At 40.2% G+C, this 24215-nt stretch overlaps 1 protein-coding gene across 1 annotated transcript; it reads left to right on the top strand.

Moving 5' to 3' along the window:
• On the top strand, nucleotides 428–21845 carry LOC109840587 (ABC transporter G family member 42-like). Its single transcript, XM_020409301.1, has 23 exons — nucleotides 428–1128; nucleotides 2777–2986; nucleotides 3708–3792; nucleotides 3902–4061; nucleotides 4570–4646; nucleotides 4733–4786; nucleotides 5034–5124; nucleotides 13115–13416; nucleotides 13648–13929; nucleotides 14172–14488; nucleotides 15207–15367; nucleotides 15969–16078; nucleotides 16671–16821; nucleotides 16959–17114; nucleotides 17232–17422; nucleotides 17655–17987; nucleotides 18796–19086; nucleotides 19197–19280; nucleotides 19604–19737; nucleotides 19901–20128; nucleotides 20235–20406; nucleotides 21079–21333; nucleotides 21426–21845. Exons 1-23 carry the CDS (start codon nucleotides 722–724, stop codon nucleotides 21693–21695), a joined length of 4521 nt encoding a protein of 1506 aa, XP_020264890.1. The 5' UTR covers nucleotides 428–721; the 3' UTR covers nucleotides 21696–21845.

Genomic DNA, 24215 nt, shown 5'->3' with positions numbered 1-24215 from the left:
GCCCTACATCTGGTGGTTGTGTTAACTTTACAAAAAAACCCCACTTTTACAAAAGTGGCATGAGAATCTGCCAACTAGATATCCTCTCTACCGTAAAACGCCGTGACCACGTTTCTCTCAGATCTCTTTCCTTGCGTGCCGCTTCATCTTCCTCGGCTTTGGATCGTCTCTCCACTTGTCCACATCTCTCTCTCTCGTTCATCTCTCTGTCTCAAACGTGGTCACGGCAAAAAGAGGTGAGTTTGTGATCCTTCCTTTTTTTTTGAGATTCTTTTTGAGGAAATAGTTAGTGATCATCATTAGGGCTGATCATCATAAGGTATTCTGAATCATTAGCTAAATTGCTGATCAATTCAAATCGGGTTTTATCATAAAAAAATCAAATATGTCACCAGGAGTTAAAACTAATCATTTGCATATAAGAGTATGAGGTTTTACATTGATTATAATAAAAATTGAACCCCAGACGGATCTCAGATGACTAATTCAAATGCCGTTATGCCAGTAATTGCACTCTAAACTATGAAGAGCTAGGACAGCCTGCAGGAAATATCAATAAAGACATCACCATTTTCCAATCATGTACAAATGCAATGCTGTCTGTTGACACTCATAGCATCCTGTATATAACCAACCATTGAGTTCCAGCGTTTCTTGTGTTTGTTCTTTTCCTTCATTTCTCTCATCACCCAGCACCTCCTCTCTCTAACTGAGAGAGGGAATGGACAACTTCAACAACAGCATGTACCGGAGCATGGAAATGTTTTCTCCAATGCGATCACCATTTCAACATAGCCAGTCTCCTGCAGTGGACATGGCATCTCTATCTCCATTTAGATCTCCATTTCGATCTCCTTTAACATCAGCTCGGCCTTCTGCTGTTGATGAAGATGAGGCAGCGCTGCGATGGGCTGCAATTGAGAAGCTTCCCATATATGAACAGCTCCGGACAAGCGTGCTGAAGGAGGCAGTAGAAGTACAGGATGGACGAAAAAGGTATGAGCATAAGGAGGTAGATGTCAGAAATCTTGGGCTTGCTGACAGGCAACAGTTCATTGAGAGGATCTTTAAAGTTGCTGAAGCGGATAACGAGCGTTTCTTAAAGAAGTTGCGCAATAGGATTGATAAGTAAGTCTTTTCTCCCTTATCTTATTCTTGCATGCATGAAATCAGTTAATATTTCGCTCAATCTACTTACCAAAGTATGATTTTTTCCATTCCTTTGGAAAAGTATAAACATCCGAGAGTGAAGTGTGCAAACGGTTGCTTATGCGCTCATTTATGAGGGCTAAATTTTTGTATTTGCAAATAAGATGATTTGTGGGTTAATGAAATATTAATACTTCATTGGAGTATTACAATTACTTCAAACTTTTGTTTTCATTAATCATATTGAATCTTCTCCAACAAGCGAGTACATGTACTATTTATTGTTGCATAATAAGTTTCTTGCTTAAGGTGCTTGGAGGACTCTTATAAGTGTTGATAGCTTAGGAGTACTGTAAAATCTTGATTAAGGGGCCTGCTTCTCAAATTGCAAAAGTTATAGTTCCTTTTTTTTTTGGAAAGTTCTCATCTTTTTTCCCCATTTGGAAGAAAAGGAAAAATAATATGTAGAAGACATGTTAAAGATATGCTGTCATAGATCACGCTACCTATGAAAATATGAACTTAAGTATCTCGCTTCTGCAAAAGGAGAATAGATTAGAGCCAGCTATTCAGTAGCGCAATTAATAATCATTTTCTGCATAAAAATTTATATAGTTTTAAAATATATCCCCCAAATTTTAGTTATCTCTAAAATCACCCTCTAAATTAGCATAATTACTAATTACTTTTTTACCTGCACAATAATTACTGCTAATTTCAATATATGTGTAAAAAGGCTAGTTTAGCCTTGTGTAGTATGAAAAAGGGTGGATCGGTTTTTTTTTCTTTTTTTTTTTTGGGGGGGGGGGGGNACACAGTAGGAAGAATGGAGTAACTGTTTCAATGCTTCACAAACTTAAGGATTAATTAACTGAGGGTAATTTATTTATTCATAAAACAATTAATTCCATTTAATATATTAAATAAGGAAATACTCCAATTTAATTCCTAACAGGTAACTATATGGGGGTAAAATTTGATTTGACTATAGTTTGGAGAATTATGATGGTTTGAGGGGTAACTTTTATAAATATCTTATATTTAAGGGCATGTCCCTTTAAAATATAAAGTTACATAAGTTTCTACGATACCACTATAATCTTATCAATTCGCACTGATTCTCTAAATAAAAGTCAACATCATAAATTGATGCGTTGCTCTTGGATCACCTAAAATATTGTTTCGAGCATTCCACAACAAAAGGAATGAAAGTCTATAAAATAAATCCATTTTGGAATCTTTCAGTTGGAATGTTCCCCTTTGTGAGCGTTTGAGAGAGTTAACAACCTTACTTTGTGCAATAGTGTATTGTCTAAGTACAGCTAATACCCACTTAGTGCATTTTTACAGGTAAATTCTTTAGAATTTTACTTTTACATATTACTAAAAAAATCCTCTTTGGGGAAATAATGTGGATTCTTAGTTACCTTAATTTTAGTAGAGAAATTGAAGATAACTAATCTCTTGCTTCACATAACAGTTGGTAAAAGATAGTTGAGTTTCTTAATTTTGGTCCATCCTTCTCTCAAAATAGCAATCTCTTCCAGCAGGTACCAAATCAGGCCAAGAATCATTTAAAAGTCAAAAACTGATTTCTAGATTACAACATTGCATTTTCCACTTTCAGGGTTGGTATCCAGCTTCCAACAGTTGAAGTTAGATTTGAGCACATTGCGGTGCAGGCTAAATGCTATGTGGGGACTAGAGCACTGCCCACTCTTGTCAACACTACAATGAACATTATCGAGTCTGCGTTGGGATCGCTGGGTATTGGACTTACCAAGATGACCGACCTCACCATCCTCAAGGATGTTTCAGGGATTATAAAGCCTTCCAGGTGAATTAGAATGGTTGAATTTAGATGGATACTAGTTCTTCATTATTGTTCATACTATACTATTGAGCAACGAAACACTGCAGCACACAAATAACTTTGTGAAAAATACAGGTGAAAGCAATTGAAATCGTTGGAAGTTGATTTTTTTGTTGCTGCAAAAATAGAGGTTTTACTGTTATGGGCCTCTTTAGCTTTGCAGTAAAGTTTTCTAGTCAAGTCATATGATTCCAAAAAAACATTGAAGCCCTTTCGTCTCTGAAATTTGTTAAATTAGAGCTATATAACCCCCAAGAGTTAACTGTTAGCTGTAATTACAAATATCCACTCAGATTGGATTTTTCTAAACTCAAGACAATGTAAGGAACTGCGTCATCTTGCCCCTCTTACTAGAACCTCATACTTCCTTTACTTCTCTTCCAAATTCAATTTGGAGGTAATTCATTTTTTCCAGACAGACCATAAAGATGGTAAAACTACAGTGGAGAATATTGCAAACTTATATCCACAATAGAAATTAACTATGTTGGAAAATTTCAACACTCAAAAAGCCTGTTGCAATCACAGCCCTGATTGACTTTAAATAGAAAGCTTTTCCATGTACTTGGATATTATGAATGAGTATTTTGTCATTCTTAGAAAAGTTTATGATATGAGATATGTGCTGATTATCTTCTAGTATCTCAAGCTATATTATATTGAGATATTTAATTTATGCTTTCAGGATGACTCTCTTATTAGGCCCTCCAGCCTCTGGGAAGACAACACTACTGCTTACTCTTGCAGGAAAGTTAGGCCCTAGTTTGAAGGTTTGCTAATTCAATCTATGGACATTGATCTGTTACCACATATTTGTCATATAATAGTAGTCAAATCCAGTTTTTTCATTCTGTGATGTATTGTGTGTTGCTAATGTAGTCAAACGGAGAGGTGTCATATAATGGTTATCAACTTAGTGAATTTGTGCCCCAAAAGACTGCAGCATATATTAGCCAGTATGATCTCCATGTTGGAGAGATGACTGTCAAGGAGACAATTGATTTCTCTGCCAGATGCCAAGGAGTTGGCCCTAGATATGGTAGAATTTTCAAAATCTCTCTTCTTTTATGCATATTTTATAGCCATGCACATCATAATTTGTTTATTGAAATAAAACGATGTTTCTCAGAATACACTTTTTTTACAGGTTTTCTACACTTTTTGTATGAGAATATAGTGTATGACAGAGAATTTGTGACTTATTTGTAATAAACCTTTTAGGAAGTCACATTTTAGCCTCCCCAAAATAAGACAGAAACTTGATAAGTCCAACTTTATATTTCCATGTGCTTCAAATTTATGACAGAATGATTTAATTTACATGAAGCTAGATCAAAGGGGAATTAGTAAAAAGGAAATGAGATTGATAAAGTGGGTTCACTTTGTTGCAAAACTAAATAATCATAGCTTGGAGTATTTATCTTTCTTGGGTTCTCAACAGGAAGGGTGACATTGTTTAACAAGAGATTGGAATTAATCTGAAAAAGAGAATAAAAAAACTCTGAACCCTCTTATGCGTTAATAGATTTAGTGCATAAATCATGCAGAGCTCCTTAATGAGTTGGCCAAGAGAGAGAAAGAAGCAGGGATATTTCCAGATCCTGAGGTGGACCTTTTTATGAAGGTAGCCGAATTACATGTCTAAATTAGTAAAATTTGAAAATTTATCATGCTCTTTCCTTTATGCTTTTTTCCTTTTAACATTTTCAGGCTACAGCCCAAGAAGGAGTTGAGAGCAGCCTACAAACAGACTACACACTGAGGGTAAGTCTACTGTGGGCATTCCCGGAACACTCCTTATCTTCCCAAAATAGGCCTTGTTTGCATATGAAGGATTGGTGGGAATAAGCTTAAAATTACTGCACTCTCCCTGTTGCCTAATGCCCAAAATCAGGAGCATTTCAGGAGGAGTGAACAGTAAACATTATTTAGCAATGGACATTATAAAAGGCTAGTTCATAAATATAATTATGTTGTTTAATTTTTCTGGGTAAAATGGGAATGATTTCAGATCCTTGGGCTAGATATTTGTGCTGATACAATCGTGGGCAATGAGATGATTAGAGGTATTTCCGGTGGGCAGCAAAAGCGTTTGACAACAGGTTAGACATCGGGCACATATATATCCTCAACAATTGCATTTTACCACACTTAATGAAATAATGAAGTATACCTATCCATTTATGAATTGTAGTGGACATAGACTGAAATGTGAATGAGAAATTCCAAGATGAGCAGCAATTGCTGTATTTGATTCTTTCTTCTTTCTTTCTTTCTTTTTTTGGAACTGTTGTTGTTAGCGGAAAGAGTTTTTACTATCTTTGGATAAGCATGTCTGTATCCTCTTCAGAATTGTAATTCCAGATAATTATTGATGTAACAATCTCTTGCTGTTGTCACTAATTTCTGTTGTAGGGGACAAAGCGTATGTGTTTCCTAAAGTTGTCTCATTTCTCTAGCTAGATTGGGCTTTAGATCACAAAGTTATGAGGGAAAAGGCATAGATAGAGGAAGTTTGTAGGTTCATTCAAATTAATGGCATATCATATACTTCTGTAAGTGATCATAACCAAGGTAGTTATGCCCCACTCTCTTCCTCCCTCCCACTGTGCACGCGTGCGCTCACCTGTATATGTGTAGTATGTATCATGTATGTATATATATTTGTCGGTTTGGGCCACAAAATATGCAATATAGATCCAACAATAAAACTATATCTTACCTAATATGGCCGTGACTAAAAATTTAGGTTGGATGTTTTATGGGGCTCAGGTATCATCCCAAATTGCCAACCCTAGAAAGCAGATCTCTTGATCTCTTTAATTCAAAAATGAGGGAAAGAAAATATTGACCTTATAAACCTATTTTAATGTATCTATAGGAATGTCAGCAGTCATCCATAGCTTAAACAGTCATGCTGTTACTTCTGGTCATGTTACATTAGCTCTGATGTTTGGATCCCAAAATATTGGACCAAACTTTGTTCGGATGATATCGCTTGTACACATGCTTCTAAAGCTACCCGATTAGCTACCTCACCAGCTGCATTTCCCCAAAGGTGTCCTAAAGTTTCTCCACCAAACTGTAGTACGGAATCATCTCCAAGGATTTCGGTTAGGGCACACATATGCCAAACATGAATACCCCCTGAAGCCACAGGAATAACACCTGGCATAGAAACCCAATCTTGAGTTAAAAAACTACTCTGACTTCGGTTGTTTTCAATATAATCATCACGTAATAAATCAACAAAACCTAAAGTCATCTCACGTTTCCCTTCCAGTTTACCTACTACTGTACCAGCATGAATATGATCTCCACCAGACATACATAATGCTTTAGCTAGTACACGAAAACGCATATCATGATTTTTCTGTCTATCAATAACTGCATGTATTGTGCTGTGGATGTGAAGAAGTAGACCATTGTCGTGGCAATAATGAGCCAAACTGGTATTTGCAGTAAATCCTCGAGTTAAGTATGTTAGCCTAACAAAACAAACCGTGGGGCCCACAAAGGTGGGCCCCACAAAGACAAATGAGATTTCGGTGTCGTTTTCTTTGAAAAATAAAAAAGGTGGCGGGTCCCACAAATATTTTATTATTAGTGACGGATCCCACAGATAATGTTATATTTGTGCATAGTGTTTTCTCAAACACTATAAATAGGGCCCTAAACTCTTAAGAAAATCTCATCCCAGAAACAACTCCTCTCATAGAAGAGTAAGAGAGAAAACACAGAGAGAGATTGTGAGAATTCTTGGAGTGTATCTGATCAAGAGAGGGTGTTCTCTTGGATCTATTCTTTTGGGATATAAAAGAATTTGGCATCGTCGTTGCACCGTGGAGTAGCTCCGAAGGAATGAACCATGTATATCTGTGAGTACTCTGGTTGATCTTGTGCCTTTATTTTGTGTATTGCGTCTCCGTTAGAGGCGTTCTTATTGGGGTGTATCCTAACAAAGTAGTCATGCATTACGATTCGGCGGCCAAAATTTCAGGTATTGGAGGATGCAAATAGAAGACTATTTGTACCAGAAGGATCTCTTCCTCCCCCTCCAAGGAGAGGCGGGGAAACCAGAGAAGATGGACGACGATAAGTGGAAGGTGCTTGATCGTAAAGCACTTGCCACAATCAGGCTCAACCTTCACCAGCATGTGACTTACAACGTCTTGCATACGACCACCACCAAGGAGTTGATGGAGGCTTTGGAGGCGCTGTATGAGAAGCCGTCTGCTTCAAATAAGGTGTACCTGATGAAGAAGCTATTCAATCTCAAGATGCAGCAAGGAGCTCGCGTGGCGGACTTCTTGAACGAATTTCAGGCTGTGGTGCAACAGCTTGCTGCAGTAGATCTAAAGTTCGACAACGAGATCCAAGCTCTTCTGCTACTTTCTTGTCTACCAGATTCATGGGAGAATATGGTAATGGCGGTGAGCAACGCTAATGGCAATGACAAGATGAAGCTCGACACAGTGGTTGGGGCAATTCTGGATGAAGAATCTCGCCGCAAAGTCTCAGGAGCTGAGGCCTCTAGCAGTGGGAGTGCTCTGCATGTCGAGGCACGAGGGCGTGCACAGAAGAAGGGTAGGGGACGACGAGGCCAATCAAAATCCAGAGGGAAGTCTAAAGGGCCTAACCCGAATGGTTACGGTGAAGGGAAGTGCTTCAGATGCGGAAAGAAGGGCCACTTTGCACGGGACTGCAGAGTTACTGTTCAAGCATCAGCAGGGGATGATCGGGCTGACGGTGCAGCCAATCTCATGCACGAGACGGATTCGGATGCACTTCTCCTATCCCTAGAAGACAAAAGTGATGCGTGGGTCATCGACTCTGGCGCATCTTTTCATGCAACCTCACAACAAAAGCTGCTTTCATCGTTCGTGAAGAAGGACTTGGGGACAGTCTATCTTGGCGACGATCAACCTTGTAAGGTTTCCGGGAAGGGAAATTGTACCCTCAAGATGAAGGGCGGGACCACCTTGACGCTGAATGACGTTTGGCATGTACCGGATCTCAGGCAAAATCTCATATCAGTCGGGCAACTGACTGACTCCGGTTACAGAGTATCCTTTTGTTTGAAAAATGAGAAAAGGTAGTGGGTCCCATAATTATTTATTATTAGTGGCGGGTCCCACTAATATATTTTATTTGTGCATAGTGTTTCTCAAACACTATAAATAGGGTCCTAAACTCTTAAGGAAATCTCATCCCAGAAACAACTCCTCTTATAGAAGAGTAAGAGAAAACATAGAGAGAGTTTGTGAGAGTTCTTGGAGTGTATCTGATCAAGAGAGGGTGTTCTCTTGGATCTATTCTTTTGGGATATAAAAGAATTTGGCGTCGTCGTTGCACCGTGGAGTAGCTCCGAAGGAGTGAACCACGTATATCTGTGAGTACTCTGTGTTGAATTTTGTGCCTTTATTTTGTGATTAAGTCTCCGTTCGAGGCGTTATTATTGGGGTGATTCCTAACAACTGGTATCAGAGCCTGACTTAGAGTATATATATCTGCTTATCGTATGCTCTGTGGCTGCCACTAAAAGTGGATCCTCCACATCAGAAAATAAGTTAGATTAATATTTACTCTTTTAAGGCATTGGACACTATTCACGTGTACGGTACTATTCACGAATACGGTACTATTCACGAATACGGTACTATTCACGAATATGGTACTATTCACAAATACGGAAAAGACGTAATCTTTCGCCATGGGATCTACAGTTGAAGACAACATGCTTCGAATTGAGAAGTTCGGCGGCCAAAATTTTAGGTATTGGAGGATGCAAATAGAAGACTATTTGTACCAGAAGGATCTCTTCCTATCCCTCTAGGAGAGGCGGGGAAACCTGAGAAGATGGACGACGATAAGTGGAAGGTGCTTGATCGTAAAGCACTTGCCACAATCAGGCTCAACCTTCACCAGCATGTGACTTACAACGTCTTGCATACGACCACCACCAAGGAGTTGATGGAGGCCTTGGAGGCGCTGTATGAGAAGCCGTCTGCTTCAAATAAGGTGTACCTGATGAAGAAGCTATTCAATCTCAAGATGCAGCAAGGAGCTCGCGTGGCGGACTTCTTGAACGAATTTCAGGCTGTGGTGCAACAGCTTGCTGCAGTAGATCTAAAGTTTGACAACGAGATCCAAGCTCTTCTGCTACTTTCTTGTCTACCAGATTCATGGGAGAATATGGTGATGACGGTGAGCAACGCTAATGGCAATGATAAGATGAAGCTTGACACAGTGGTTGGGGCAATTCTGGATGAAGAATCTCGCCGCAAAGTCTCAGGAGCTGAGGCCTCTAGCAGTGGGAGTGCTCTACATGTCGAGGCACGAGGGCATGCACAGAAGAAGGGTAGGGGACGACGAGGCCAATTAAAATCCAGAGGGAAGTCTAAAGGGCCTAACCCGAATGGTTACGGTGAAGGGAAGTGCTTCAGATGCGGAAAGAAGGGTCACTTTGCACGGGACTACAGAGTTTCTGTTCCAGCATCAGCAGGGGATGATCGGGCTGACGCTGCAACCAATCTCATGCACAAGACGGATTCGGATGCGCTTCTCCTATCCCTTGAAGACAAAAGCGATGCGTGGGTTATCGACTCTGGTGCATCTTTCCATGCAACCTCACAACAAAAGCTGCTTTCATCGTTCGTGAAGAAGGACTTGGGGACAGTCTATCTTGACGACGATTAACCTTGCAAGGTTTTCGGGAAGGGAAATTGTACCCTCAATATGGAGGGCGGGACCACCTTGACTCTGAATGATGTTCGGCATGTATCGGATCTCAGGCGAAATCTTATATCAGTCGGGCAACTGACTGACTCCGGTTACAGAGTATCCTTCGAGCAGAGAAGCTGGAAGGTGTCCAAGGGTGCTCTGGTGGTGGCACACGGCAAACGCGAAGGGTCTCTCTACATCGCCAATGGGAAGATCGACCACTTGCTTGCCGCAGGACAAGCATCATCATCATCATCCGTCGACTGCATGACTTGGCATCGACGACTTGGCCACATGAGCGAGAAGGGGATGCAGATTATGGCCGCGGGAGAGAGGCTTCCGGGTCTGAACAAGATCGATCTGACTTTCTGTGAGGACTGCATCCTAGGCAAACAAAAGAAGGTGAGCTTCAACAAGACCGGACCGGCTCCAAAACTGCAGAAATTGGAGTTGGTGCACACCGACGTGTGGGGACCTGCGCAAGTCCCATCTGTTGGTAACTCTCTTTACTTTGTCACTTTTATTGATGATGCTACGAGAAAATTGTGGGTGTTCTTCTTGAAGCACAAGTCAGATGTATTCATTATCTTCAAGAAGTGGCTTGCCTGTGTGGAGAATAAAACAGACAATAAGCTGAAGTGCCTAAAATCTGATAATGGAGGCGAGTATTGCAGCCAGGAGTTTGAGAACTTCTGCTCGTCTCGTGGGATTCGGAGACTGAAGACCGTCCCAGACACACCTCAGCACAACGGAGTGGCGGAGCGCATGAATCGTACTATCTTGGAACACGCCAGAAGCATGAGGATCCACTCCGGATTGCCCAAGAGCTTTTGGGCCGAAGCTGTCAATACTGCTGCATACTTGATCAACCGCGGGCCATTCGCGGCTCTCAGTTATGGGATACCTGAAGAGGCTTAGACCGAAAAGAAGCTGAAGCTAGAGCACTTACGAGTATTTGGTTGTGACGTCTATGTCATGACCAATCCTGTAGACCGGTCAAAGCTTGACCCAAAATCAAAGAAGCTCTCTTTCATCGGCTATGGAGGAGATGAGTATGGGTACCGTTTCTGGGATCACGATGCGCTCAAGGTGGTGCGCAGTCGTGACGTCGTGTTCCATGAGAATGCTGTGTATAAGACCAAAGAGGTGAGTGGGAGTCAGCTATCTCCCTCTCTTTTCCCAGATATTGCTGACAGTGAGGACGACGGTGAGATACCAATCAGTATAGAAGACGGAGACCAAGAGAACGTGCCAGATGCACAGCAGCAGGATCCAGCAGAGTTGCCGATCGCAATTCGTAAAGCTCCAAGAAATCCAAGGGTGCCAGAGAGGTACATTTTCACCATGAATTATTTTCTCCTGACTGACAGTGGTGAGCCAGAGAGCTATGAGGAGGTACAGCAGACCGGCAAAGCTCGGGACGAGTGGGAGTCTGCCATGAAGGAAGAAATGAAGTCCTTGATGAAGAATGGGACTTGGGAGCTCGTAAAGCTTCCAAGAGGGAGAAAGGCTCTTCACAATCGGTAGATTTATCGGGTCAAGGATGAAGCCGATGGACGAAGACGCTACAAGGCGAGGCTTGTAGTGAAGGGCTATGAGCAGAAAGCAGGGATAGACTATTCTGACGTTTTCGCTCCCGTCGTCAAGTTGACCACGATCCGAACTGTGCTGAGCATTGTGGCAGTTCGAGATCTCTATCTAGAGCAGATGGATGTATTTAGAGGAGAATATCTATATGTATCAACCAGTGGGCTTCGAGGAACGAGGTAAGGAGGGCCTCGTGTGTCGCCTGCTCAAGAGCTTGTATGGCCTGAAGCAAGCTCCGCGACAGTGGTACATGAAGTTTGAGAACTTTATGGAGGAGAACGGTTTTCTCAAATGTGACACAGATCACTGCTGCTTCATCAAGAGATATGGTGAATCCTATGTGATACTCTTGATTTATGTTGATGACATGTTGATTGCAGGGTCCGACTTGGCCCGCATTGAAGAACTCAAGGGGCGTCTCTCCGAGTGCTTCGAGATGAAGGATCTGGGTCCAGGAAACCAGATTCTGGGAATGAGAGGCTGAGGTTGTCTCAGAAGGCCTACATTGAGAAGATTCTTGAAAAGTTCGGCATGGAGAAAACTAAACCAGTGGGCTCGCCGTTTGCAAGCCATTTCAAGCTATCGAAGACCCAAGCACCAGAGACTGCTGAAGAGCATGAGTTCATGGCCAACATACCATACGCATCTGTCGTCGGGAGTTTGATGTATGCGATGGTGTGTACGAGGCCAGATATTACACAAGGAGTGGGAGTTGTGAGCCGCTTCATGAGCAATCCAGGGAAACAACATTGGGGTGCGGTCAAGTGGCTTCTACGCTACTTGAGAAGCTCGTCCGACTGTTGTCTTGAGTATGGCGGGAGAGAACGACACATTCCATGCTCGGACCAAGCATGTTGACGTGAAACACCATGCCATACGGAGATGGCAAAGCAGGAACGAGTTCAAGCTTGTGAAGATTGATACAAGGTACAATCCAGCCGATATGCTGACCAAGCAAGTTCCGCTCGAGAAGGTGAGGCTATGTGCAGCCTCATATGGCCTTCGTTGAGAATGCTGAGGGCCGTGCAAGACGCCAAAGATACAAAACATCCAGATGATGCAACCAAGAAAGGTGTGAAGATATGATTGATACTCAATCAAATATTCAAGTGGGAGATTGTTAGCCTAACAAAACAAACCGTGGGGCCCACAAAGATGGGCCCCACAAAGACAAATGAGATTTCGGTGTCGTTTTCTTTGAAGAATGAAAAAGGTGGCGGGTCCCACCGGGTCCCACAAATATTTTATTATTAGTGGCCGGTCTCACAGATAATATTATATTTGTGCATAGTGTTTTCTCAAACACTATAAATAGGGTCCTAAACTCTTAAGAAAATCTCATCCCAGAAACAACTCCTCTCATAGAAGAGTAAGAGAGAAAACACAGAGAGAGATTGTGAGAATTCTTGGAGTGTATCTGATCAAGAGAGGGTGTTCTCTTTGATCTATTCTTTTGGGATATAAAAGAATTTGGCGTCGTCGTTGCACCGTGGAGTTGCTCCGAAGGAGTGAACCACGTATATCTGTGAGTACTCTGGTTGATCTTGTGCCTTTATTTTGTGTATTGCATCTCCGTTAGAGGCGTTCTTATTGGGGTGTATCCTAACAAAGTAGTCATGCATTACGATGGGAACTCCCAATTCTCTGGCAAATACGGCCCTTTTGATCATTTCTTCACATGTACCTACAGTTGCATTCAAGTAATGTCCTTTGATTTCACCTGTTTCTTGCATGAGTTCTTGGAAAAAATGAACTATTTTTCATTAACGAAATGGGATGCAGGTGAGATGATTGTAGGCCCCACAAAGACCCTCTTCATGGATGAGATATCAACAGGGCTAGACAGCTCCACCACCTTTCAGATAGTAAAATGTTTCCAACAAATTGTCCATCTTGGTGAGGCTACAATCCTCATGTCCCTTCTACAGCCTGCCCCTGAAACTTTCGACCTGTTCGATGATATCATTCTTCTCTCTGAGGGCCAGATTGTCTACCAGGGACCAAGAGAATATGTGCTTGACTTCTTTGAGAGCTGTGGCTTCCGGTGCCCAGAGAGGAAGAGCAGTGCAGATTTTTTGCAGGAGGTAAATGAGAGTTTTAGCACATATTTGATTTTCTGACTTATTGACTGTCTTATAGCACAACAGTAAGAAACATTTTTTTGCTATTACTGTGAGATTTTACATTTTCTTTGATCATCAATAGTAATATAAGCAAAGTCTGTGAGTTTGACCATGCCATCAGAGTAAAAATCATCACACTAAAATCTTGACATGCAGATCTCAATTAGAGTAATATGTTTGTGATGTGGACAGGTCACCTCTAGAAAGGATCAAGAACAATACTGGGTAGACAGGAGCAGGCCCTACCACTACATATCTGTTTCTGAGTTTGTCAAGCAATTTAACAGATTTCACGTTGGTCTGGATCTGCAGAATGAGCTTTCAGTGCCCTTTGATAAGAAAAAGAGCCACGAGGCAGCCTTGATCTTCTCCAAGCGCTCGGTCCCAATATCTGAACTCCTAAGTGCCTCCTTCGCCAAGGAGTGGCTTCTTATAAAGAGGAACTCCTTTGTTTATGCCTTCAAGGTTATCCAGGTGAATCTATGAAACCAAGACCTCTCAGAGATTTTTCTTTAAACAAAGAATCAACATCCTTTATGTCGATTTACAATGAAGAGTTCTTTCATTTCAAATAATCCTATAACAAAATGTGATAAGGGGTTGCTCAGACATGCACTTGTTAATACGATAATGATGCTGCTCAGAAGATCTTTGTCACTGTATATCATCACATTGCCGGAATAGCTTTTCACTAACTTACTGTTTACATTTTGAAGCTTATCGTAGTGGCAATAATTGCCTCCACAGTTTTCCTAAGGACAAAAATGCGTACGGAAAATGAAGGAGATGGTGCCGTTTACTCTGGAGCACTCATATATGGTATAATTGTCAATATGTTCAATGGCTTTGCTGAGCTCAGTTTTGCCATCATGAGACTCCCAGTGTTTTTCAAGCAGAGGGATCAATTTCTGTACCCAGCTTGGGCATTCACCCTTCCAAATATCTTGCTGAGGGTTCCTATCTCTATCTTAGAGTCCATCATATGGGTTTGTATGACTTACTACTCCATTGGATTTGCCCCCGAAGGCAGCAGGTAGCTCTACTATTCCAAATTGAGTCCTGACATTACGAAATGAGCACATATCTATGCACCTAATCTTCTACATGCATATGAAACTGCATTTTGCCATTTATTTTTGAGGGTTTAGGTGTTTTGCTCTTTGTTGTTTGGCATTATAATTCTCCAATACACACAGTACATACATGACATACAAATAAACACAATATGCAAACCCCTGACCTCGATCCACTTACCTCCTAAACCACTGACATAGTGAAAACACTCCATCCGCTTGTCTTCCAAACATGGTTTCCACTTCTCTGCATAACACTTCTCAAGTATCTGCATCCATAAGGGGATGTCTTTCCGGAATAAGCATAGAGGCAAGTGATTGAATGGACACATAGACCTTACTCAATAGGCACAGTTTGACTAACTTATGACATACCATAAACCATGATGAATGAATATGAGCTTACTACATAAATCTAACTAGTAAAACCTATGAACCGCCTCTGATGACTGGATTGTGTGAGGCTTCCACAAGCTGGAAAGAGAAAGTGCAGAAGAGACTTTTTCAGTGGATGAAGTACATTAAAGTCCAAATAGAATAATTTTTATAGCATGCCAAATTCATGTAACCTATGAGTTATGCAGTATATTCATAACACGGCTTGCATAGTTGCATAATGCAGGTAGCCTTAACCTCTATTGTTTACAGCATTAATGATATCTTTTCTCTCAAGCCCAGGTTCTTCAAGATGCTGCTTATTGTCATCCTGATCCAACAAACAGCAGCAGGGCTTTTCAGAGTAGTTGCAGGGCTCTGTAGGACCATGGTTGTTGCCAATGCTGGAGGATCTGTTGCCTTCCTCCTCTTTTTCGTTCTTGGAGGTTTCATCCTACCAAAAGGTCGTCACCTGTGAATCTGGGATTTGTAACTTCAGATTGGTTCAAGAGATTCATAACTGTTAGAATATAAAACTATAACCCTTGATCCTCACTGTAACTTTGGAGTTTTGGTCTAATAGTCAGAGGACTTAATTAAAGATGGTATTAGAGCAACACAGGTTCGAATCATGCTGGCCAGAATTTAATGCGGATTCTAAAAAAAATTAGTGCTGCGTGAGTCTAGGTTTTCAGCCCATAAAAAGAGCGCTCAACCAGCGGGGGCATGTTAGAATATAAAACTATAATCCTTGATCGTCACCATAACTTCGACGTTTTGGTCTAATGGTTAGAGGACTTAATTCAAGAATAACTTCAGAAGAACCTATATTACATTCGATGAACCAGAGTGAACTTATAATTTGAAATTAATTTCAACAAAGGGAGTGGATTTTTATATTTAATATTATATAGAAGTGCCAAGTTGAATGCATAAATAAAAGGACGGATGAAGTTACAACTCATCTTCATTATTCTTTTGGATGTTTTTAATTGAACCATGCAAAGCTGCGATGGATGTTTTCCTCTTTTTTTTAATCGAAGAAAATTTCTCCTTTATTAACAGAAAAAATTCCTAGTTGGTGGGCGTGGTGTTACTGGGTTTCTCCTCTGCCATATGCATATAATGCCATTGCTGTCAATGAGTTTTTCTCTCCCAGGTGGATGGATAAATTTGTAAGTTCTTCCCTTACCCCTTCTACGCTTACATATATAAAGCAGGGCCTGCTATCATGGTTGCTAAATTCTATTGTATTAGTATTGTGAATTATCTCTTGATGTTTTCTTTGTCATGTGACTCTTTAAGATATTTCCGAGGAAACCAGTTTACTTATGAAGTTTATAAAAAGTGTGATTTTCATGTATCACATTGTTATCAATTTTCTTATTGTATTGAAAATATTGCATGATATACATATAGTTTACATGTTATTGTTTTCTGTTAATACTTTTTTATATTTTTTCCTTCTGATGCCTCCATCAGAATTTGGTGATACTAATTCATTTTTTTATTTCTTCCTGTGATCCTAAAATTCAAGAAAGTTCTCTTTTATGCAGATTTCACATCATCTCTTGTGCCTAACTTAATTTCATGTTCTAAATAATTAAACATAATCTGCAAATCATTTAACTCTTGGACCAGGAGAATTTTGTAACCTTAAGAAGCATCCAAATCTTTCGCCTCTCATTACATATATGATTCTGTGGGCATGCATACCATTTTTTGCAGCTGGTCTAGTCTTTGATGATGTATACTTTCTTTCAACAGACACCTGATGGCCAGAGGTTAGGAGTGGCAGTTCTAGAAAATGGCGGCATCTTTGTAGATAAGAACTGGTACTGGATTGGAGCAGGTGCTCTCTTTGCATACACGGTCATCTGTAATCTGTTGTTCACCCTTTTGCTCACATATCTAAATGGTAATCTATTTAAATTATCAGCGGTAGCACGTTTCCTAATTCCTTCTTCTATATGTTCAAGCATTTATGGAACATAATATACAATGTTGTTCCCGTAGAGAATTTACTATTCTTTCTATTCTATTTTCTTATGATAGCTCCGGGAAAGCAACAAGCTGTTATATCTGAAGAAACAGCCATGGAAATGGAAGACAATGAAGATGAATCAGTGGAATCACCACGGCTTAAAATGTCATGGTCAAGTAGAGCATCCACCCCTCGAAGTTTATCAGCATTTGATGGGAACAATACCCGTAAGATTTGCTTCCCGTACGATTTGCTTGAACTAAATAGCTTGAGATTATAAATCTTAGTTTGAGATTATAAATCTTTTCTTGGGTTCTAAAACCATTACAATGTAATTCTTGCAGCGGATTTCACAAAGCGACGTATGGCTGACCTTTCAGTTCCTGCTTCTCCTAATTGGCGTAGTTATGAGGCATCTGCAGGTTATGAATCTTCTGGGTTCTCTCATAGTCCTGTTCGGCGAGGAATGGTTCTTCCTTTTACGCCTCTTGCTATGTCCTTTCAAAAAATCAATTACTTTGTCGACATGCCTGCGGTGAGCTTTTCATTCGTTTGACTCCTTTCCTAGATTTGCCAGAGTTTATGTAACTTGCACTTCACGACTCTTAATTTTAGAGATTTGGATACCATCAGCAGGGTGTAGAAACTGAGATTCTTGATTGCAGCTATGAGTAAATAGGAATTGCTGCTATCTATGTGCATAGAACCATCAAACTAGCGAGCACCAGTTACTTTCAGCTCACATATGACTTGATTATATTTGACAGGAAATGAAAGCACAAGGAGTGAAAGAAGATAGACTCCAACTGCTGAAAGAGGTATCGGGTGCTTTCCGGCCTGGCGTACTGACAGCACTTATGGGAGTTAGTGGTGCTGGAAAGACAACTCTTATGGATGTTCTGGCTGGCAGGAAAACAGGTGGTTACATTGAGGGGGATATTCGAATCTCTGGTTTCCGCAAGAACCAGGCTACCTTTGCTAGAATTTCTGGATATTGTGAGCAGAATGATATTCACTCTCCTCAAGTAACAGTCAGGGAGTCATTAATCTACTCTGCTTTCTTGCGTCTCCCTCAGGATGTTACCAAGGAAGAAAAGATGGTGAGCAGATTACTAATATTCTTTAAAGTGACTGTGTGTTTCATTTTAGGGAGGAAAAGAGAAAAGAAATTGCCAACTAGCCACTTGATTGACTTTGAATTTCCTTTAGTACTTTTGGCATAGGAAGCTTGTATTAAACATGAAAGGTCTGTTTTATGTATAATCAATCTAGATTTGGGGCCACAGACATACTAGCTGCTTTTGTTACTAAAATGCTCATATTGTTGATATTGCTTCCATTTTCCCTGCATTTATGTGTACTTCCTGAGTGCTCTCAACCTTCAGCTTTACTAGGATTTCTACATTTACTATAAAAAGTATACATTTACTAGGATTCCTACATTTAATATAAAATTTACGACAGTTTCAGTCTTATAAGTGTATACTTTATATTCATTTCTTTTTAATTTATAACTTTGAGAGATTACTAAAACTGCAGATTCAAGATGAACTGCATTTAGGATTTGAATAGGTCTGTGTAAAATGAATGGAAGGTCATATTAGCTAACAAGGAAAACTTCTACTAATAACTGAAGATCTTGACATCAAGAAATGTTAAAGGAAATATTTAAAAAAGACCCATCAGATAACAAATAAAATCAGGAAGTGAGAATATGAATCCCTGCGTAGTTTGCAGGATCTTCAATAAATAACATGCTCCATACAGTTTCTAGTAGTTTGGATTGTTCAAGTTGCAGAGGTGCAATCAAGCTATACATATGATATTTATTATTAGTAAGTTACTTAGATCTAATCAGTATACCAACTGCTGAATTTGATGGAACGAACGAGTTTTTTCCCCTTACAGAGATTTGTGGATGAAGTAATGGAGCTGGTTGAGTTAGAGACCATCCAGGATGCTATCGTGGGGCTTCCTGGAGTTACTGGGTTATCAACAGAACAGAGGAAGAGGCTGACAATAGCTGTGGAGCTCGTCGCTAATCCTTCAATCATTTTTATGGATGAACCAACATCTGGTCTTGATGCCAGGGCAGCTGCCATCGTGATGAGGACAGTAAGGAACACTGTAGACACTGGGAGAACTGTTGTTTGCACTATCCATCAACCCAGTATTGACATTTTTGAATCCTTTGATGAGGTATTGATACTTAGAACTTGATTTCCCCTCTTTGAAGTTTCAATGACGTATTTATATGATTTTATCATGAATGAGGTGGTGTAATTATGATCTGTTTATGTATACAACAGCTACTATTATTGAAGAGAGGAGGTCAACTAATATACTCTGGACCTTTGGGCCAAAATTCTCGCAAGATGATTGAATACTTTGAGGTTGGTTCTTGAATCTTTGATTAACTTATATAGAATCATAGGTTACTGCATCAGCATTGCCACTTTTAGTTTTTGTTAGGGAGCTATTATTTTCCACTTTTTTCTGCCTCTGCAACATAAGCATCACAACTTACTCCTAGATGTTTTTGAAGTACTGGCTGTTTCTTGCTGTTTTTCAATTGATATTACTGTTATTTTTACTGAATACATACTTCTCACTATCCCAAATTTTTGGGATGTAAGGCTTTGTTGTTATTGTAGATAAATTTCTTAAAAGAACTAGAATGGAATTCTTTTAATTCTGTGTTGTTTGGTTCAACCAGTCAATTCCAGGAGTTCCAAAGTTTGAGGAGAAATGTAACCCTGCAACATGGATGCTGGAAGCCAGTTCTAGTGGTACTGAAGTACGACTAGGAGTTGACTTTGCCGAACTCTACAGATCATCTGCTTCCTACAAGTGAATTTCTGTACACTCTTGCTAAATTGATCTTCATTTTAAAGTTTAAAGACCACTATTCTGAGGAAAATTGGAATTTTCTTTTGTGAACAATTTCTGTTTCCATGTCTTATCTACATACAGGAATATAACACTCACCTTGTGATTCATTCCGTTATGACAGGCGCAATAAAGCACTAGTAAAAGGGTTAAAGAAACCACTTCCGGGTACAAGTGATCTATACTTTCCAACCCAGTTTGCACAATCAAATTACGAGCAATTCAAAGCCTGCCTTTGGAAGCAATGGTGGGCTTACTGGAGGAACCCTGATTACAATGTTGTTAGATTTTTCTTCTGCTGGTTTACTGCTATAATTCTGGGATCCATATTTTGGAATATAGGACACAAAAGGTCGGTGTGCTTCTCTTTGTAACTCTCATAAGATAGCAGTTCAATCAATCGACTAAAATCTTTTAGAATGCTGGTGCTGACCTTGTTACTGCAAATTGGTGTACAGGGAATCTTCAATTGATCTCACAATGATTGTGGGATCCATGTATGCAGTCATACTGTTTACAGGATTTAATAACACTTCAACTGTTCAAACTGTTGTCGGAATTGAGAGGACAGTGTTCTATCGAGAGAAGGCTGCTGGAATGTACTCTACCATGGCATATGCCTTTGCTCAGGTAAAGAAACCAGGAAGCTAATCATTTTGGCTGCGAGTGAGGTTTGAGATTTTAGTTTCTCTTGATTTTCTAATTTAACTATACAGTTAAGAATCATCGCCCTTAGGAAAAGCCGTAACTAGACCATAAACAACTCTAATACCTGGTAGGATTTTGTGGTGATACTTCTCCTGCTTTAAAAGGTTCAGCTAAAAGTACACTGAAATGGTGCAGTTGATAAGGTCAGTATCACATAATTGTGTGTTATTTAGTTCTGCACACCGCAGTATGCTGTTTTCTTTGGTGATTTTTTTGTTCAATTACTTCATGATAATCAGTGCCTAGGATTTTTTACCCATACCTGACCCTTGCTGCTTGAGTTACAGCTCAAGAACAGACAATATTTCATACTAAATGATAAAATTTTTATTTTTTATTCTAAATCCGTCCCTATGCCATGTTTTGATGCAGTTCTTTGTTTTTTCTTGTCTTCTCAATTATTATTCCTGCTTGCTAGACTAGTTGTAGTTCCATGTATCTTCTTCTCTGTTGTCAGCTGTTAAGGTTTAATGTTTCCATTATATTCCACCACGTAAAGGAAAAATGGCACAGTGAATGACATGCTTTTAACTCGCAGAAGCAATTTAATTATCTCCATCTACCTTGTTTAACATATGTTTACTCCCTTCGCAGATGGCTGTGGAATTGCCGTACGTGTTCATCCAGACCATAACCTATGTTCTGATAATATATAGCATGTTGGGCTTCGAGTGGACTCTAGTAAAGTTCTCTTGGTTCTTCTTTGTTGCCTTTTTCACCTTCCTATACTTCACTTATTATGGAATGATGTGCGTGGCAATTGCACCAAACGTTCAAGTTGGTGCACTGATTGCTGCTACATTTTATACACTCTTCAACCTTTTCTCAGGCTTCTTCATCCCCAAAGCAGTAAGTGACTCCTCAAAAGTTTCGTACCATTTCAGTAGATTCTTATTATAAAAACACAAAAAGTAATAGCGTTATTGTTGAATTCAACGCAGAATATTCCAAAGTGGTGGATATGGTACTATTGGATATGTCCTGTGTCATGGACGGTTAATGGGCTTGTAACCCCTCAGTTTGGAGACTTGGAGGATATTATTAGGGTGCCTGGTGAGCCTGATCAATCGATCAAATCATATATTAAGGATCAATTCGGGTTCGACGTTGATTTCTTAGGTGCAGTGGCAGCAGTGCTCGTGGGTTTCACTCTATTGTTTGCTTTCGTGTTTGCTTATGCCATCAGGAAATTAAATTTCCAACAGCGGTAAAATAGTTATAATATAAGGTGAAGAAACCTTATGATAACCTAAGAGTATGATATGCTTGTAATTTTGTAACAATGCATATAGCCTTGTCGGTTCATTGTAGTTAAGTTTATCGTCGTCCAGTGAGCCAAAATGGAGGGGTTATTCTGTTTCTCTTTACAGTTGCAGCGTGATTTGATTTAAATTTGTGATTTTTTATTCCATTTGATTGTGATACGATACGTCAATTATATATATTAATAGATATAGCATCAGAATCAAGCATCTGTAACCGGACAAATGGAAATAACCAGATTTGCAAAGAAATGTAAGATGATAGAACCAAGGGCGTTGGTTTCCTGGATTATTATTTCTCAAACATTTGGTGAACTAGGTTAAATTATATCAGTTGATTAAGTTTTGTTTGGAATTGGTGAAGGTATTCAATTTGTCTATGGCATTTGATTTGGTTGTATCATGAAAGAAAAGAAAGTAAAACAGAAGCCTTTGAAGATATATTGATTTACCTTCATCACGGATGCAAGCACAGCCATGAGATTGGACAAATTTATTTCAGCAAAAAGTTTGTGAGTATCAGAAACTGTGTCAGTTGGATTTTGTTGATGTTAATAATCACACAGATAATATAATGGGGTGAGGTTGATTAGGGGGCCGTTAACTTCTCTGAATATCTAATTTTGAGTTAAGTAGTTACAACCTGCACAGATAGCAATTCGTGAGAGGACGGTGACTAGTTCCCCCGTTCTGTTGTTCCTCCGACGATCAAGTCAGTTGATGGACTTGAGTGGGAAAAAAACGATGAACTGTGTGAGCTCTAAAGTGTAGTGTAGTGGAATTCTCAGATATTGCTTGCTTACCTTGGTATTTGAGGATAGTACCTCTATTTATAGTGGTGGAAAAAAGGGTAAAATGATAATCTCCGACGAGTACAGGATGGCGGCAAACGAGTATGGGATGACGATTACGCCATCACCTACTTTACAGGTGTCGGTCGACAAGTGGAGGAGAGGTCACCTTAGAATTTAATACAAAGTGATTGGGGGTATGACGGTGCCGACGTGGTCCAATGTGTCATGAAGACTATCGGGGCTAGAGGAATGATAGCGCCTGCCAAGCATTTAATGTGACGCTGACGTGCTGTCAGCGGGGGAGGCTCAAGATTGAAGTCGTCTTTTGGCTTATAGCGAGGGGTGTCAAGAAGGAACGTCTTTCGAGTCGACCTTACAATGTGTCGAATAACTGGTCGAGTGGGCTCGTAACGAGTCGTCTTTGACAAGAGGATCGACAAGTACTGCCTTTCGAGTCGACCTAAGGAGATGTCGACTCGGTGAGTTTGCTAAGCCGGGATTCTTAGTGGTCCTGACCGTCAATTCGATTTGAGCGGTGCACGTAGGGGATACCTGTCTGTTACTAGCAAAGGACCGTACTTTGGCAACTAAAAACACCATAACAGATTTGTAGCAATTAGTTGATACGGGTGTATCTTTTTCTTTGCTTCAGGAGCTTATCGATCCTCATGGAAGCTTGAGGATAGTGATTCTCATGGTATCTTGAGAATAGAAACGTGGATGAAGTCGTTGAAGGCGGCAACGTCTAAGAGTACAGGAAAAACTGCAGGAAACACTTTGGACTTCCAGCTGTCGACCGCACGTGACTCCACAGTCGACCGCGAACGTGCACGACTTAGGAAAAGTCTCTGGACTTTTCGCGGTCGACCGCGATGGGTTCTGCGGTCGACCACCAAGTATTCGATACTGAGTTCTATCGTTATGTCCGGTTGACCACACGTGTCTCTGCGGTCGACCGCGAGTCGGGCTGGGCCAGACTTCCAGTTTCCTATTCGCTTTAGGTTTTGTGTTTGATATATATTAAAACACGACTTTTCTAGGGTTAGGGAACCGGATTGGATTCAAAAATGAGATCAGGGAGATCGTTCTTTGATCTAAAGAGATTGTGAGAGAGAGATTTGTAATCTATTATTTCTCATAATCTAGAGAAGATATTTTCCTTCGCCCAACTCAATTCTTTGTGTGTTTTTCTATTGTCTTCTTCACAACCCACTCTTGATAATTCCGCGATCAAGGGTGCTCGTTCAACGAATCGTATCAAATTAGTATCAAAGCGATTAGATCCTGTGAAGATGGGATCCTGTGTATGGTCCTTACTCGATCGCAATACAATAAGCTAGGTGAGATCCTTAATTCTTTGGAAGGAGTTTAGAGATTAAGGAAGAAGAAGATGACTGAAGGGGATAGTTCAGCGAGATTTGATGCATTGGAGAAACAGATGGAGATAATGGATTCGACTCTCACACAGCTCGTCAATCTTTTCCAAGAAAAGGACAAAAAGGAGGAATCTTCTTCGAAAGGCAAGAAGAAACTTGTAGGGGATAGTTCAGCGAGATTTGATGCATTGGAGAAACAGATGGAGATAATGGATTCGACTCTCACACAGCTCGTCAATCTTTTCCAAGAAAAGGACAAAAAGGAGGAATCTTCTTCGAAAGGCAAGAAGAAACTTGTA

The sequence above is a fragment of the Asparagus officinalis genome, chromosome 5 (assembly GCF_001876935.1).
Source record: "Asparagus officinalis chromosome 5, Aspof.V1, whole genome shotgun sequence".
Classification (NCBI taxonomy): Eukaryota; Viridiplantae; Streptophyta; class Magnoliopsida; order Asparagales; family Asparagaceae; genus Asparagus; species Asparagus officinalis.
Note: the sequence above shows the minus strand (reverse complement) of the source record. Positions and strands in the feature narration are given on the sequence as shown.